Source organism: Sipha flava, unplaced genomic scaffold, assembly GCF_003268045.1.
Source record: "Sipha flava isolate LNK unplaced genomic scaffold, YSA_version1 207_pilon_pilon, whole genome shotgun sequence".
In the NCBI taxonomy this organism is placed as follows: Eukaryota; Metazoa; Arthropoda; class Insecta; order Hemiptera; family Aphididae; genus Sipha; species Sipha flava.
In genome coordinates this window covers 808,408-825,010 of record NW_020272813.1, presented here as the reverse complement: position 1 = coordinate 825,010, position 16,603 = coordinate 808,408, and the positions used below count along the sequence as shown (strand labels likewise).

Genomic DNA, 16,603 nt, shown 5'->3' with positions numbered 1-16,603 from the left:
AGATTAGCTACGATTTCAACACTACCTTACGCCATACGATTCCATTCTGGATCGAAATAACTAGATACAAACATTCTTATTGAAATTATTTAAGCGGATATCGTCTACAGTTTTGTAAAAACACGTTTTGTTCCAAAAAACACGACTGAGATCGATAATTTAAATTAAGTCTTAGTGTATGCAGGCCAAGTTAAAAGAAGTTCAATTTTTGTAAGAATAAAAAATTGTTTACCCAAAAACTATAAGTGACATGAATAATGGTGGATTTGCCTTTTTGGTAGAGTGATAGATCAGCGTTAACACCTAAATAAGTGTGATGTATGTTGAAGTTGGTGTTTAATATTATTCGACAATCATCTGTGATATAAAACCATTTAAGTTTATTTTTTCTTATATCAATACCAAAAAATGCGATTCTTCATTTGAGTTTTACCATTGGAGCAATTTGGGGGGGAGGGGCTTGGGTGTGCTTAGCACCCCCATTTTCGAAATTAACACCCCCAAATGTATGTATGTTAATTTACATTTCAATACTCATAACTCATATGTATAAAAAAACATAATAATTTTTGAGTTTTTTTGTATAAATATATAAATTTTTATACAATACGAAAAAAAAAATCTTTGCTATAGGGTAAAAGTTTCAAGTTTTTAGCCTTATTACTTTTGAAATTATGGTTAAATAACTAAAATTTGAAATGCGAGTCTTATTTACAGTGTATTTTTACCATTTCAGGACAGTTGTTTTCTCAAGTCTAGAAAAACTATTAAGATTTAAAAATATTACCTATCTAAAGTACCACCGCATGTCAATTTAAAATCTAAAAAAGATCTTAAAAAAAACTTTTGGACCAATATTTCTATCCGAAAAAGTGTTTAACAAATAAAATACAAACATCATTATAAAACCATAATATCCTTCGCTTTAAACAGAATCTAAAAGTGATCATGTGATAAGACATTTGTGTTTACAGACAGGTAATTCGTTATACGCACAATAAAAATATAAAATCATAGTGAACAATTTAAATTTAGAAGTATTTATATATTTACTAAATATTTTAGTAACTGTTGAATTATACGGTTTGCGAGTGTTTGCGAGTTTGCGGTTTGCGAGTAACATGAAAAAGATAGAAGGGCTTCAGCACCCCCAGTATTTTCAATGAAATTGCGCCCCTGAGTTTTACAATTATTATCTATTGTTCTTGCTCTGTTTGAAATAACTAACTGAATTTGTCAAATTTAGAATAAACACAGTAGTGTATAATTTTAAAATATAATATTTTTCGAATTTTCAAAATTAAACCCCAGAATAATAATTTCCTTATTCGACAAATTATTTTAATTGTGTTTTGCAAGAAATTCGGGTTTATATACTCCAACAATTATAATTCTAATATAATGAAAAATAGTTTGGTGCATATATTATTAATGTAAATTTTGTTTTTATTTTTTCTAAGAACATGGGGAAATCTTGAAATTCGATCGGTCGGAATCGCATGGTTTTGTGTACGTTTATAGTAAAAGGTTACTAATTATTGCTAGTCATCATTTACATTTCGAGGGGGAATAAAACCACTAGGTAAATCATTATTATGAGCTAAACGAACGCTACTAAAACTATTATGATTTAAATTCAATTACATGTGATTTGTGTTAGTGTGTGAGTATGTGCGTCATACGCTATGGCTTTTTATATTTGATGAAAATCATTTGTAATGTGGTTTCGTTCATTCAAATTGACTTGTAGTCAGTCTACCGGAAAATCGGTGTGCATAATATATTATAATGTTGTGTTTTGAATAAGTTCTGTGGGTTTATTATTCGAGATTGAAAAAAAATAGCAATTGGTTTTAAAAATCGTTAAAAAAATGTAATTACATCAAGGTATGCGAGTTAAGAGTTGCCACACTATTTTAATATATATTATAAAATATAATTTAATCTAATATTAAAAATTGAAAGAACCGTTTTACATCGTACCAAATAATTCGGAAAAATCGAATACATTTCTCCAACGTCTGTCATAATTTGAAGGATGAGATAAAAAAAGAATCAAATTAGTACGCAGTCAAGGTGAACATTTAAATTTTTTTAAATCTATTTTCCTCCGAAATTATTATAGCCAAAATCATTGTTCAATGTAACAGTATAGTCACGTAGATCGAATCAGAAGGGAAAGAAAAACTTTGAGCTACTAACAAATTAACATAATTAAATTACATTTGAAGTGACCTAAAATGTAATTCGAGTTATCAGGGTTCGAATAATCGCGACTCCGTAGTATATTAAATTGACCACAATCGAACCATTTAGAATTCTAATCTAAATATAGCACACAATTAAGTACAAAGGTAAAATGTAAGACAATTTATTTTGTTCGTTTCTTAAATGAAAGTAATTCCTATTACATAATATGTAGATTGATATACTGACATTACCGATTATTATTTTGTTAAATATTAAAATTTGAGCTGTTTATTATTATTTACCACTGACTTGTACCTTTATTAAACACATACAGTCATGGTAGGTACTGATGATACACTGTAAGTACTTATATTACATGATTGAACAACTTTCTTTGAAATTATTTTCATACATGTAATCCGTAGGTTCAAAGATATCCTGTCACCTAGAAAGGCGTACCTAGACATTTCATCAAAGGAGGGGACAATCAATTATCAAAACATTTTTAGTGTTATTTAATAGGTGTATTTTTAAATGTTTATATTATTTTATGATCTTTAATTATAAATTACGAGATAGATACAAAAAAAAAAAAAAAAATCATGATACATTAAGAATACTATTCTTATAGTATTCATATCAAATTGTATTGTTAAAAAAAATGAATTAAAACTAGTGTTTGATAAAAAATAATTGTGTCATTAAATAAAAAATTATCATTTGACTATTTTTAATATAATTTGATATATCCAAAAAATAAAAATTTGAAAAGTTATAAACAATTTAAATATTGGGTCATTTATGAGTCGATTTTAAATTTCGTTAAAAATTAATATATTTGTTAGCTATGGACAGGAGGGCAATTTTCCGTCATAGACATTCTTATATTTTCAATAATACAATACAATCATTTAAATTTACAATTTAACCATGAATTCTTGAGACACTCGTGTTCTATGAACATTTTTAATCTATTCGTGGAGTGTGTTATGCAAAAATACAATCACAGAGCCAGAAAAATGTACATATTTGATATGAAATGACTATGCCGGCGGAGGTAACATTTATTTTTATTCAGCGGAGTGGTCCCTTCGAAAATCAAAAAAATAAATCTTATTCGAATCATGATCATTCGTGCAGGATGTATTTACAGTTGAATATATATGGGTATATACAGCTAAACAAATCTCATATATTTCATATATACGCGGAGCTTTAATTACTATGAACAGGACGAATATCCTGATTTCATTTTAAGTTTATACACACTACAAGCATACACACCATACCCTGGTACCCCACTATATCACAAATAACGGTTGCATCGGGTTTACAAAACACACCAAGTTATACACACGCACACGGGCATACACATACACGAGTTACACTGTCGTTATCCGTCAACATGTAGCATAATATAATAACCAAATTGTTGGCGCATCTGATCAATAGAGCTCATCGTCAATCGTATAATATAATATTACATGTACATACAGTAACGTTTCTTACTTGGTTTTTATAATATTATCACGTCACAACAAGTTTCGGATTGTAATAATAATAATAATAATAATAATAATAATAATAAAAATATTACTTTCTCATGACCGAGCCCGTTATACGTAAGAATGTAGCGTACAGAGATTTTAAATTTGTTCAATAGGTTCGTCTAGTATAATTTATAACAACATTTTTAATCTTCAGTTTTGAAAATTTTTTAATACCTAAACAACATTAATACAATTTTTTTTAAACAACGTATTATATCTAATATATATATATATAATTTAAAACCAATAAAAAGCAGAAATAAAACTATAAGTATACGCTAGATGACTCTTTTATTAATTTTTTCATCACTCACTTTCTTGACTGTTAAAAAAGATTATTGTTAACTATATAGCTTATTATAATTTATATTTGACAAATTTTATGAAAATCAAAATAGCATTTATTTATATTCTTATCGTAATAATCTTTTAGATTTTTAAATTTATTTTCATACTATATCACCGTATATTTTTATAATTTCATGTTCCGAAATAGGATGTTTTTAGAGTATACTATATTTTGATACTTAACAGATGAATGTTTAATATAAGTATGTCTAAGCATGGCAGGTTATTAATAAGTTTTAAAAGTTTAAATGAACGCAAATAAGTAACAGTCATTTGCGGTTTATCTTATGTCATTAAAATATATAACAGCTAAAAAAATGAGAGTAAAATACTCAAAAATATTTTTGTTGAGAAAAATGTAACGCAAAAATAATTTTAAATTATCGTTGAAATCATTTTTTCTGAAGCACATAAATTTACAGATAGAAATTGGGCGTCTCAACTTAAAAAAGTAGTGTACTTCTTATGTAAAGTAGACTTGTATTGCACATTTGACACTTTTCTTCGATATTGTTAGAAATAATTAGCATGTTATGACCACGATTTTATCCATATCGCAAAACGAATGATGTTTGATGCTCTTCTTTGCGTGATACGCTATTGAAGAGTCTACCCGTATTAAAACGTGTTCGAACCTATTTAAATTGATTTCTATGATACGAAATGACGTTATTCGTTCTCCGAGGAACTGTCGTGCTACTGGCACAGCGTAGTCGCGTACACGGATATTATACTTTGTTACGTGCTTCTCCGGTGGCTCGTCGGCGCGCAGTAGGACGGCAGGGATAGATGTACAATAGGGTGATCCTTAGCTATAGATGAAGAAATTTTTTTTTAATATTTTTGATTTCTTACCCACACATTTTTTTCATTACTATAATAAGGTAATTCGTGTTAAATTTGTCATGATTACTCAGCCCTTTCACGTGTTGGGTTGAATATTAGTGAAAAAGAGTTGTTTTGTCATTTTTTGACTATATTCAAAAAAAATATTGCATTTATCTTAAAAATGTTTAAAACATGTAACATATTATCCGATTACGATATAACTATTAGGTACAAAATATTATCTACTCGTATACAATGTATTATTATATTAAAATGTGTGTTATTTATAAAACTATTGAGTTACAACAGTAATATTTTAGCTTGACACTTTCAATTTACACAGTGTTTCAAAAATACAAATATTAAAAATGTATATAATTGTATAAGCTCTAAATAATAACAAAAGTATAAAAATAATAATATAATAATAAAAAATTGATTTTTTTAAATAAATAAAATATTCAAAATTATCTATATAATTTTTCTTATGAAATAATAAATAATAGATAGTAATAGATTTATAAGAAATTGTATATACTGTACTTTATTAAAACGTGTATAGATAATAAAACTCTTGAATTAACATGATAACATTTTAGATACATTAAATTTTTACGTTAACTCGATTGTTACGATAGAACAGTCAATCCAATGAAATTTATGCTAATTAACTTTTTTTAGGAAATCAAAATCTTTATCAATTGTACATAAGATATTTTGTCATATCATCGACCATTATTTTAATATATTTGAATAATTGTAAAAAATCGTTTTTTTTAAATCATTAAAATAATCGATATTTTATCATTTTTCTTGGGAAATAATAGATTTATGAGAAATTGTATAAATATATTTTTTATTAAAAATATAAATATCTATAATATATGTTTTATACATTTTTAAGATAAATGCAATATTTTTTTGAATATAGTTAAACAATGACAAAACAACCCTTTTTCACTAATATTCAACCCTCTTGGAGCACTTGAAAGGGGTGAGTAATCATGAACAAATTCAACCCGAATTACTTTCTTGTAGTAATAAACAAAATGAGGGGGTAAGAAATCAAAAATTCGTAAGTTCAAAAATAAAGACCACCCTATTGTACAGCCATAAAACATTTTAACTTACAACTTATGTTATTGGTATAATCTTTTAATTTTTCCTCCTACCAGCAGGCGGCTCGTACGTGGGCGAAAAGGGCACTGTCCTGGGATGGGGCGTCACGTCGTTCCCATTTGGCGACCCCAGCCCTACGCTGCAGAAAATCGCCGTGGAAGTCTTGTCGAATTTCCAGTGTTCCCGCGTCATCGAAGATCACGTAGGCCTGGGCATGCTGTGCGCTGCCGCCCCGTCGCTGCAAGGGACGTGCTTTGTAAGTTCACTGTCTAGACACGTAACTACGTCGCACTTGACGTATTATTGCGTTATTATTAGTCATTACTTATTACGTGCACGAGGAACGTAGGGGGATACTGTACGGTAAAAACTAAACGGCCGACGTTTTCCGCAACACATCAGGGGTAAAACGCGGTAGTACATTATTTTCAAATATATATACTTATATACATATATATTGAACAGTACGATGATATCGTCTGAAATAAATAAATAAATAAATAAAATACATAAATCTTTTTTCCGATGAAAATGTTATTAAATTTTTCGATAATATGCTTTTATGTAAATTAAAAAACGAAATATAAATTTAAACGCAAAAAAATATCAAACATTTTTTATTCTCTTATGGTACAGTTTAAAACGTATCAATAATCACTATTGCACATTTTGCATTAAAACAGTGAAATTTTGATGAATATAATCTAAATCAAAAAATAATATAAACTTAATTATAATTCTAATGTTCCTTTGATAACAAAATATTAATGTATATTTAATGTAGACTTACACGCAAATAATTAGTTTTCGAGTACTTGGACTTAAATTTTTAAATCATAATTGCCTATACACTTGCCTTCTTTACTCGGCCGAGAGAGTCAACTTGATCGAACACTGTTCCGTGTGAACTCAAGAAACCAGTGCTTGGCCTAGAACTCGGCCCAGTAAAATGAGCGAGCGAGTGAATAGAAACCGTTTCTATTCACTCGGGCGAGCGACTATCGCCATTACCAAAATTGACTGTACTCGGCGTGTATAAACCGCCAACCGAGTAGATCGTGTAGTGAACTTATGTGTCACTCGGCCAAGCAAATAAAATACGTGTAAACGCTGACTCGGTCAATTTCAGTATTAGACCGAGCAACATAACGAGTGACACGGCCAAGCACTCGTCACGTGTAAACAAAGCATTAATGTCAACATGTTTAAGCAATCTTAAAAAATCCACCTTCTATTACAAGGATATCAGGTGTTGGAATAAATATGTAAGATTGGTGGTATTTTTTCGATTTTTTCTGCGAGTATATTAATTATTTTAACAGTAGAATTGAATTATATTTTTTCGTTAAGCTAAACAGACTAAAATTGCATTTTGAATTATTAAATAAACATAATAAAACGAACAAGATAATAATAGGTATTTGGGCATGTTTATTTGGTTGTACTCTGGAAATATGTTTACCGTGAATCTGATACTTTTTTTTTTAGTTTATTGGTAATAACCAAAACCCCCTTTTCCCGGAAAATAAATATAAAAATATAAAGCAGTCATTTAATGATGGAAGGAATACGTTAGTTATACAAATAGCTCAGCGTTTTTCCCCTTCGCGGAATAATATACCTTATCGTCACTTTATTTTTTTTTATCACGTTCTCCTTTCGAATACAACCAAACATGTATCTAATCTTCGAATGAAAAAAACACGTTAAGCGATGACACGTGATAATTAGAAACTAATGTTTAAATTTAACATATATACTCGTATATATATATATTTATTTATATTAGATTGTTATATTTGATGATTGAACGTTTTCACAGGTAAGCCTCCACTAAAAATTTAGAGGTTTCCAACTTTTAGTTACATTAAAACAGTATAATATATAAAATACGTACGTTTGTGACGAACAAACGACGCCCGACTACTATAAACTGTTTTCATAACCAGTGCACTCGAATGTCCGCAAAATCATTCAAACGTTGCTCTCATTGTTGTTCAATCAAATATTATTGGTCAATGGTTTTGTTTTTTGTATATGTATTATGTATATTTTTTTTCAATCTAATCAAAATAAACTGAAAATACCCCAAAATAACCCCGATCACGTCCATAATTTATGGCCGCTCGTTTCATTAATACACGTCCGTTTCAGAATTTATGGTACTTGGTACTATGGCGTTGTGTACCGAAGTTTTTATTAAAAATGTAGTTTTGATGAACAGTTTAATAATTTTTGGTATGTGAACGTACACACAACTGCGTTTAACACTTCACTATTTTTCAAAGCCCTACGCTTGTACAACAATACGTACCAAATGCAACAGATTATATCCTTTCCAAACATAATGCGAAAAAATATGAAATATTACGTAGTTTACACAATAATAATATGTATTGTACAAATGTACATGGGATTTTTATAATTTATTAAATTAATAGTTATAGCTAAACAATATCAAAAAAACCGTAAAGTTCATGAAGGGCTAAACCGTGTAACTAAAATTTAATTTAAAACAGATTACAAAGGTAGTTATGTAAGTATTAAAATTAATCTATTAATACTTCAATTATACCAAAGTAATAACATTATTACGATTACATTATGCACATACGTATTTAACAAGAGTTTTGCGACTTATTGAAGTTTTTTTGTAACTTTGATGAGGTTATATTGATTTTTAAATTTTAAATGATTTATTTATAATTAATCTAAAAAATGTTATGTTGAGGTATTTTTTATGATTTTCAGTAACGAGACTTAGAAATTCATAATTAAAAATATTATATTTTTTGAGATTGAATGCGATTCCGATAGAAATAAATAACATTTTTAAAATACAATATGTATTATGGACTCATAGAGTGTATTCAGATTAAAAATACATTATTTTTATCTTTTTAATAATAAATAGTTTAAATTAGTTTTAAATTAGTTTCAATTGAGACCACTCTTGTAACATTTTCTCCAAAGAATAAAATTGTGTTAAAAGAAAAAAAATGCTTAATATAAGTTCAAAGTAAAAACAGTTAAATTATTTTTAATGTAATAACAATAATTATTTAATTATAACTAAAAATTATATTAATTAAGCTTATAGCTGAACCAAATGATATTGTACTAATTCAAGTGTACTTCCCCAAATCAGATGCAGAAGAAAATACTGTAGGAGAGGTCTATTCTGACTTAGAAGAGCTTTGAAAACTAGCAAAAAGAGAAGATAATTTAATAATGATGGGAGATTGGAATTAGATAGTAGGAGAAGGTGCAGAAGGCCAAGAAGTAGGATCATTCGAACTAGGAACTAGAAATGAAAAAGAAGACAGCCTTGTTGACTTCTGCAGGCAACATGATATGATCATAGTCAATACATTCCAAAATATTCACCGCAGAAAAAGATGCACTTGGAAAATGCCAGGTTTTATCTGAAGATATCAAATCGACTAGGTATATCATAGCGAGAAAGAGGTTCAGAAATCAGCGACATAGATGCAAAACGTAACCAGACAATGACGTAAATAGCGACCATAATATTCTCATGATAAAATGTAATTTAGTGTATAATAAACTAACAATTATAACCCAAAAAACAAGGAAATATGATTTAAGAATGCTAAAATATAATAAAAAAATACAGCCCACACATCCTAAATCAATGAAAAAGTTATACCAAGTGATACCAATGAAATATAAGTGATACCAATGAACACTTTGCCAGCAACACTTTGAAAAGAAATTTACCAGAGCCTAAGAAACCAAAGAAACCATGGACATATGATATATACACTACGGGAAAGATCCCCTACGATTTCAAGGAGAGCATTATAATACCTATACCTAAAAAGCAATGGCTGATAGATGTAATGAATTCAGAACAATAAGTTGAATGGCACACACAGCAAAAATCCTAATAAAAATAATACGCACCCGAATCGAGAACATAATAGAAAAATAATTAAGCGATGATCAATTCGGGTTCAGAAGGAACAAATGTATTACAGAAGCAATCTTAAGCTTAAGAATATTGATAGGAAAACAAATAGAATTTAATGAAGAAACATTTATACCGTTTATAGATCTGGAAAATGCTTTTGATAATATACCGTGGAAAGAACTATTCTATACTTTTGAAGGAATTTGAGCTGATTATAGGTATAGAAGAATAATATTCAATTTAAAAAAAGACCAATCAGCTACAATAAAAGTAATGGACAAAAAAGAAACAATGATAATTAGGAAGAGTGTAAGAGCAGTGGCGGATTGGTTCACCGGGATACTGAGAAAATTCCTGGTGGGCCGGTGGTCGTATTATAACATTAGGCTAATGTACTTGGATTAAAAATTATTTTATAAAAATAATGTATTTAAATATATTGTATTTAATCGTAAGACTATGATAAAAACCTAATGCAAATGTGATATAAACAATTCTACGATAATTTAATCTATGAATAAAAGAGACTTTTATGGACAATTATTATTATTGAATGGTGAGCCGATCATGTGGTAATTTCCCGGACCGAAATTGTTAGCCGATCCGCCGCTGGGTGTAAGACAAGGTTGTCCACTCTCGCAAATTATATTTAATATATATATATCGAATAGTCTATTAAAAAAAATAAGAGAAACATTACACAGAAATAATATACGAGGTAGGTATAATAGTGAGCGGCGAAATATCCTTCTTAAGATTCGCTGACGATATTGCACTGCTAGCAAATAATAAGCATGATTTGGAAAAAGTACTGGAAGAAATGACGAGATGCTTCCAAAAATATCATTTGATGATCAACTGGCAAAAATAGGAACGAATCCGTAGAATAAACAACCAAAAGCTGCTTAAACAAGTAAGTCATTATAAATACCTAGGCAATATAATCAACCAAAATGGAAGATACATCATAGAAATAAGATCCAGAATCGCACAGGCAAAGTCAGTATTTATGAAAAAGAAAAAATTTCTATGTTCAAATAACATGAGTATTAAGATGAGAAAACGTTCCATAAAAGTATATGTATGGAGTGTGGCACTCTATGGTGGCGAAACATGAATATTAAATAAGACAGAACGAACACTTGAAAGCTTCGAAATGTTGTGTTGGAGAAGGATGCTGAGAGTGAGTTGGATAGAACACCATACCAACGAAAACATACTCAATGAAATAAAGGAACGAAGAGAGATACTCTAAGCCATCAGAACAAGACGATGAAATATGATGGGTCATATATTGAGACACGAAAATAAACTAACCTATAGAGTAATAGAAGGGATAATTGAAGGTAAAAGGGACAGAGGATGTCCGAGGCTTGACTAACAAGGTAAACCAAACTGAAAAGGCTAACTAAGAACAGAGAAGAGTGGAGAGCGAATATCCAATTGTAAAACCAACCTTAAGGGTTGAATACCAAAAAGAAGCTATGGTGGAATAATAACGAAAAAAAATAGACTTTAATTAATAATTATATGTAGAGTTCATATATATTTTTTATTTAACTTTATTATTGGTACAAACTTTTAAAACAACTGTTATTAATTTGAAATTCAAACTTTTCAAATCACAATTCATCTTAAAAAAAATATCCATATAAAACTTTTTAATTTTCCCTCAACGTAACATATTTTAAGCATTAAAGTTGACTAATAAAATATGCTTAAAGATTATTTTTTCCCTTCTTATTAAACTATGCACGTGCATCTAATAAATACTGAATATTTATTTAATATTTGAAGATTTTGTGAGAGCAAAATAGTTACATCGACTAGAATGTATCTCCCATATAACAGTTGCTATGAGATGATCAGCTAATAGAAAAATCATGAAAACAATTCAAAATAATCTTGAGTTTATTATTTATGAAACTAAATTATAATTTCAGTATCAAAACATTTAATCGTATTCATTTTATCTAATTATGATACTTCGTAATGGCATAATGTAAATGATTTATTTATAAAATATAATACCATTTTATTTGTTAATTCATCCTTTTCAATTGATTTTTTCATTGCTTTAATTACTTTAATAATTTAATAGTTAATACTTCTGTAAATAAGTTTTTATTTCCTAAATACCAGTTAAAATCATACCGTATTCTTAGATGTACATAAATTCAACCAGTTTGATCATATGTATGCAAACTGCGTTGTAGAAAAGGTTTTTTTCTTCTTGAATACAACTAATAAATTATAGTACTCAAATATCTGTAAAGTTATAAAAATATATAATTTCCCTTGTATTCTTTATAATATAGATAAATTAGGTACAATTTATTTGATAGTAATAATGGGTGTGTGTTACCGGAAAAGGAAAATATGATTATTCAGGAAATTGACAATTATTATCATCGTTTTCATCATCTTTTTATCAAGAGTACTTTAGGTTACTTTAACTTTAACTTTACTGCTTTAATTTAACCGCAGACTACATTAAGTAGTATTGAAATATTTTAAACGTACAACTTCACTTATAATACCATGTTTCGTATTTATTATTATTGGATCTAAATTTATATATCTATTGTAATCTGTAACTAGTTATTGTTATAATGATACAATTACTAACCGCGGTTGAATGGTTAAATTTCCCGGAGCAAAAATCATATGTATATTTTTTAAAATAAATCTAACATATAAGTTTCATAATTAAACTATAAATGCACGCTAACGTACTTACTCATCCATTCCTACCTATTATGATTACGAATTCTTTATTACGCAACAGCAAGTTGTTAAGTAATATTTAAAGCGTTATTTAAAGTTTGATTACGTACAATACACACAGTTTAAAAGGCAGTTTTTTTTAAAGTCTTGACTCCTACCGAAAATATAATGCATTTGTTCAACTGGACTCTGGCAGAGTACACACAGTGCACACAATTATTATTTTAAACGTGTAACAGCTGTTTTGCGATAGTAAAAATTATTAAACAATTATAATAAGGTTTCAACTTTTTTTAAATTTTTTTTATACTATTTCTTTCTTTCATTGAGAATTAATGAAGATAACTATAAACTGCTGTTTAGTTATTTAGATTAATAATTATTGTTATTGGCTAACTTTTATCAGTATCTAAATTTATTATCATATTTCCTGGTAGCATATATACATAAAGTATGATATGATGTAAATCGAGTGATTTTAGGTTCAAGTTTTGAATAATTACACGAGAGTAAATTATTTAGTTGTATAAAAATATGAAATTTCTAATGAGTTATTTATTAATTGTAATAATTGTTTTTAATTCCACTATGAGAAGAGTGACAGAAATATTTTTTTAATGAAGATTACATAATATTAAAAAACATGGTCTAAAAATTAAAGAATTTATTTATTAGTTTGTTACTAAAAATTTATAATTTCATAATTATTTAGTCAATTTTTCGAGTGTCTGAAGTATAGTTTATGCCTTATACGCAGTTAAGAAAATAATACTATTAATAGTGTACATGCTTTTGAATGGTTACTGTTTGTATTTTTAACTCAAAAGTCTGTAACAATATCAAAATAATTTTTGTCATTTTTAAGTAGCTTTTAACATTTATTAATTAGATATATATATATACACACATGTATTGATGAGTAGGATTAATGAGAAAATATAATAAATATATTTGAAATCAGAATGGAAGGAAGTTCTACTAGTTCAGTTGTTCAAAGTTTAAAACTAAAATGTAATTGAATAATGTTATGCATAAAAATATATATTAATTAAAATAATTAGTTTATATTGAAAAATGAATAAAATTTGAAGAATAGTTATAATGTTTTAAAACTATTCAAAATGCAATATGTACACTTGAAAATTTTATACATACAATATCGGTTTATTTTACAAAGTAATAAACATTACAGAGGAACTCTAAGTTCCGGTGAATTTCTCTATAATTTATAACGCTCAATACTATTAGTTAAAGTCGATGTAAAAGATTTATATTAACAATTCAGAAGTGTATTAAAGTATAAAACTAATATTATACCTAAGTAAATACAAATCATAAAGTTGATCGAAAAAAGGGAAATAGAATTATTATTAATCAATGTCGTAGTACATCGTAGGCGTATGGACTTATCAGATATTTTACTATTCGTCTATAGACGTATATACCTATAGCCTATAACCAATAATGGGAATTTTTACATTCATCTGAAACCGTATATTCTTATCGATTGGGTAAATTACTACTAACTTGACTAGTCTTATTTCACACTGATTAAACTGTTATTTTTCCGGCGTTGGTGTATTATCATTCAGTTTTATTCGCAGGGAGATAGCGGTGGCCCTCTGACCGTGGAACGGGACACGGGACAGAATGTTTTAATCGGTCTTGTCAGTTACGGTGTGACGGGCTGCGCGGTAAAATCGGCATTTCCCGATCTGTACACCAGAATATCCGAGTACACCAAATGGATTGACGTCAGCACATCCTTGTAAACACTGGTATGATATGATCTATCATTGGTAAACGAAACTTTTAGCGTGAAACGTTATTAGCGATCACTTATCTTGTACATTCACCACCACCACCACCAACACCACCCATATTCGCTCTACGTAGTATAATTTGTTATTATAATTTAGAGATAATTAAACTCCGCGCAAGACACGCGAAGATACGTGATATTTTAATCATGTTCTATACGTGTGTACTACTGCAGCTGTATTCATGCACGACGTTAGATTATTACATTCCGATTTCCCATTATGGTAAGTTATAATTTTCCATTTCGACGAAAGCGCACCGCAGACGTCATTAATAATTTAAGTCCTGTAGCAACAACACAATAACTTAATATACGTACAACAGCGCCTATCTATGACTACTATTTTCAGTATTACTATTATTATGATTATTATTATTATTATTATTATTACCCTACGATGTATTGTTTCGTAAGAGGCGACGACGTGTATATAACTGCAACAAAGTGTCGAAAACGTTGGACTAGTAAGGCGGTGTGTTCACGGCAATACGAATTCATCGTGAACCTGTTTATTCTCTGTATGCGGATTAAAAGTTTTATAACAACGGTAACTGCACTTACGCTTTGTATACTTACATAACGTACACCCGCACGACAGTGATGAGTGGAAGACAATTTATTATTATTATTGTTTGGTTTGAGTTTGGTCGTCTATTCGATATAATATTTTCCACGAAGTAACAAATATGTACAAACACGCTGTGTAACCGTGATGAAAAAGTCTAAATAAAAAAGATCAATATTTGAAACGATAACATTACAAATATGGGTATACTATTATTAATTTTATGAAAAAGAAATTATATTTATTAGGAAACGATATCGAGAAAACCTATACTATTTCTTATTGTCACAAGCGCAAATATTGTTAGAGATTTAAGAGGGTGCTTACAAATGTACAATATTGTATTATAGTTATCATTTATTTTTGGGAAAGCTATAAAGTCTACAGATTTCCATAGTGTAAACCATTTGGGAGAGGCTTAGCATCCCTTTTGGTTCCTCATCTTATTTTCAACTATACTTATTGTTATATTTATAATTAAATGATTAATTAAGTAATAAAATATTTCGTTTTGTAAACTACTTCCATATATGAACATTGATTAGCTTTAATTTAAATTATTAGATTATAGTTTTGTATATTAGAAATAAAAATTTATTGTTCACTGATATTTTTAATTTAATATTTTTTTCAATAAATTAATAAGAATAATATAATTTTTATAATTAAACAGACTGTTTGTTATTTTTAGTATTCCAATACATTCCTAAACATTATTCCGAAATTCAAAATTTTAAACTCTAATGCCGTTAAAATTTTAACTTTTTTATTTGATATACCATTTAGATTATTTAATATAAAATAACCATAATCAAAATAAAATATGACTTCTCTCCTGGATTGTAACTCATTAGGCATTCATATTCAAATAATCACTTTTCCGTAAAAATCTTATATTTTAAATCTTATAAAAATATAAGAACATGATTTTAACAATCATTATTTGAATAGTGGTAAATTAATTAAAGGTTTACTGAATAGATGTATTTACAGAAAATAACCAATGAAAACGTTTTTCCTGTAAAAAAAAGTTTACGCTAGTATTTATTATAAATAAAAATTGTTTTTCATAACTATTACTTATAGTTCTGAGTGATATGAAAAATATTTTTTCGGATGAGAAATACGCAAATGATGTAATTAAATATTACATGTTGTTCACAACTTTCATTTATACCATTATTGAGTTTTTATTAACTTTTAGCAATAATATTTAAGAATAATATAATAAGAATAATATTTTTTGATACTCGATCGCGATTTTATTAACTGTATATACCTGACGATTAATTCAAAACCAGTAGTACTTTATATTTATAATAATACTTCAGATTAAGCATTTATTTATTTCTGTGTATGCATTATTTGTTTATTTATTTACATTCCGCTTTTTAATTAATAATCGGAAATTAAAAAAATTTAGTTATTTTTTTTAAAAATATCAAATTCGTTCGAATAAATCGAAGTTAAATGTAGTGAATTTTCTTTCTTTGTCCATCACTCACTATTGGCTAGTTATG

The 16,603-nt window shown here is 28.0% G+C and overlaps 1 protein-coding gene across 5 annotated transcripts in view; it reads left to right on the top strand.

The window, feature by feature from the left end:
• The window catches only part of LOC112682636 (coagulation factor XII-like), a 69,960-nt gene extending 54,287 nt beyond the window's left edge, over positions 1-15,673 (top strand). For 2 of the 5 annotated variants that reach the window (XM_025553301.1, XM_025553302.1), the window contains exons 8-9: positions 6,092-6,291; positions 14,301-15,673. In XM_025553301.1, coding sequence (XP_025409086.1) covers positions 6,092-6,291; positions 14,301-14,468 — 368 coding nt within the window. In that variant the 3' untranslated portion in view covers positions 14,469-15,673. The remainder of the gene's footprint in view (positions 1-6,091; positions 6,292-14,300) is intronic. The other 3 variants (XM_025553299.1, XM_025553300.1, XM_025553298.1) reach the window with 3 other exon arrangements.
• The last annotated feature ends 930 nt before the right edge of the window (positions 15,674-16,603 follow it).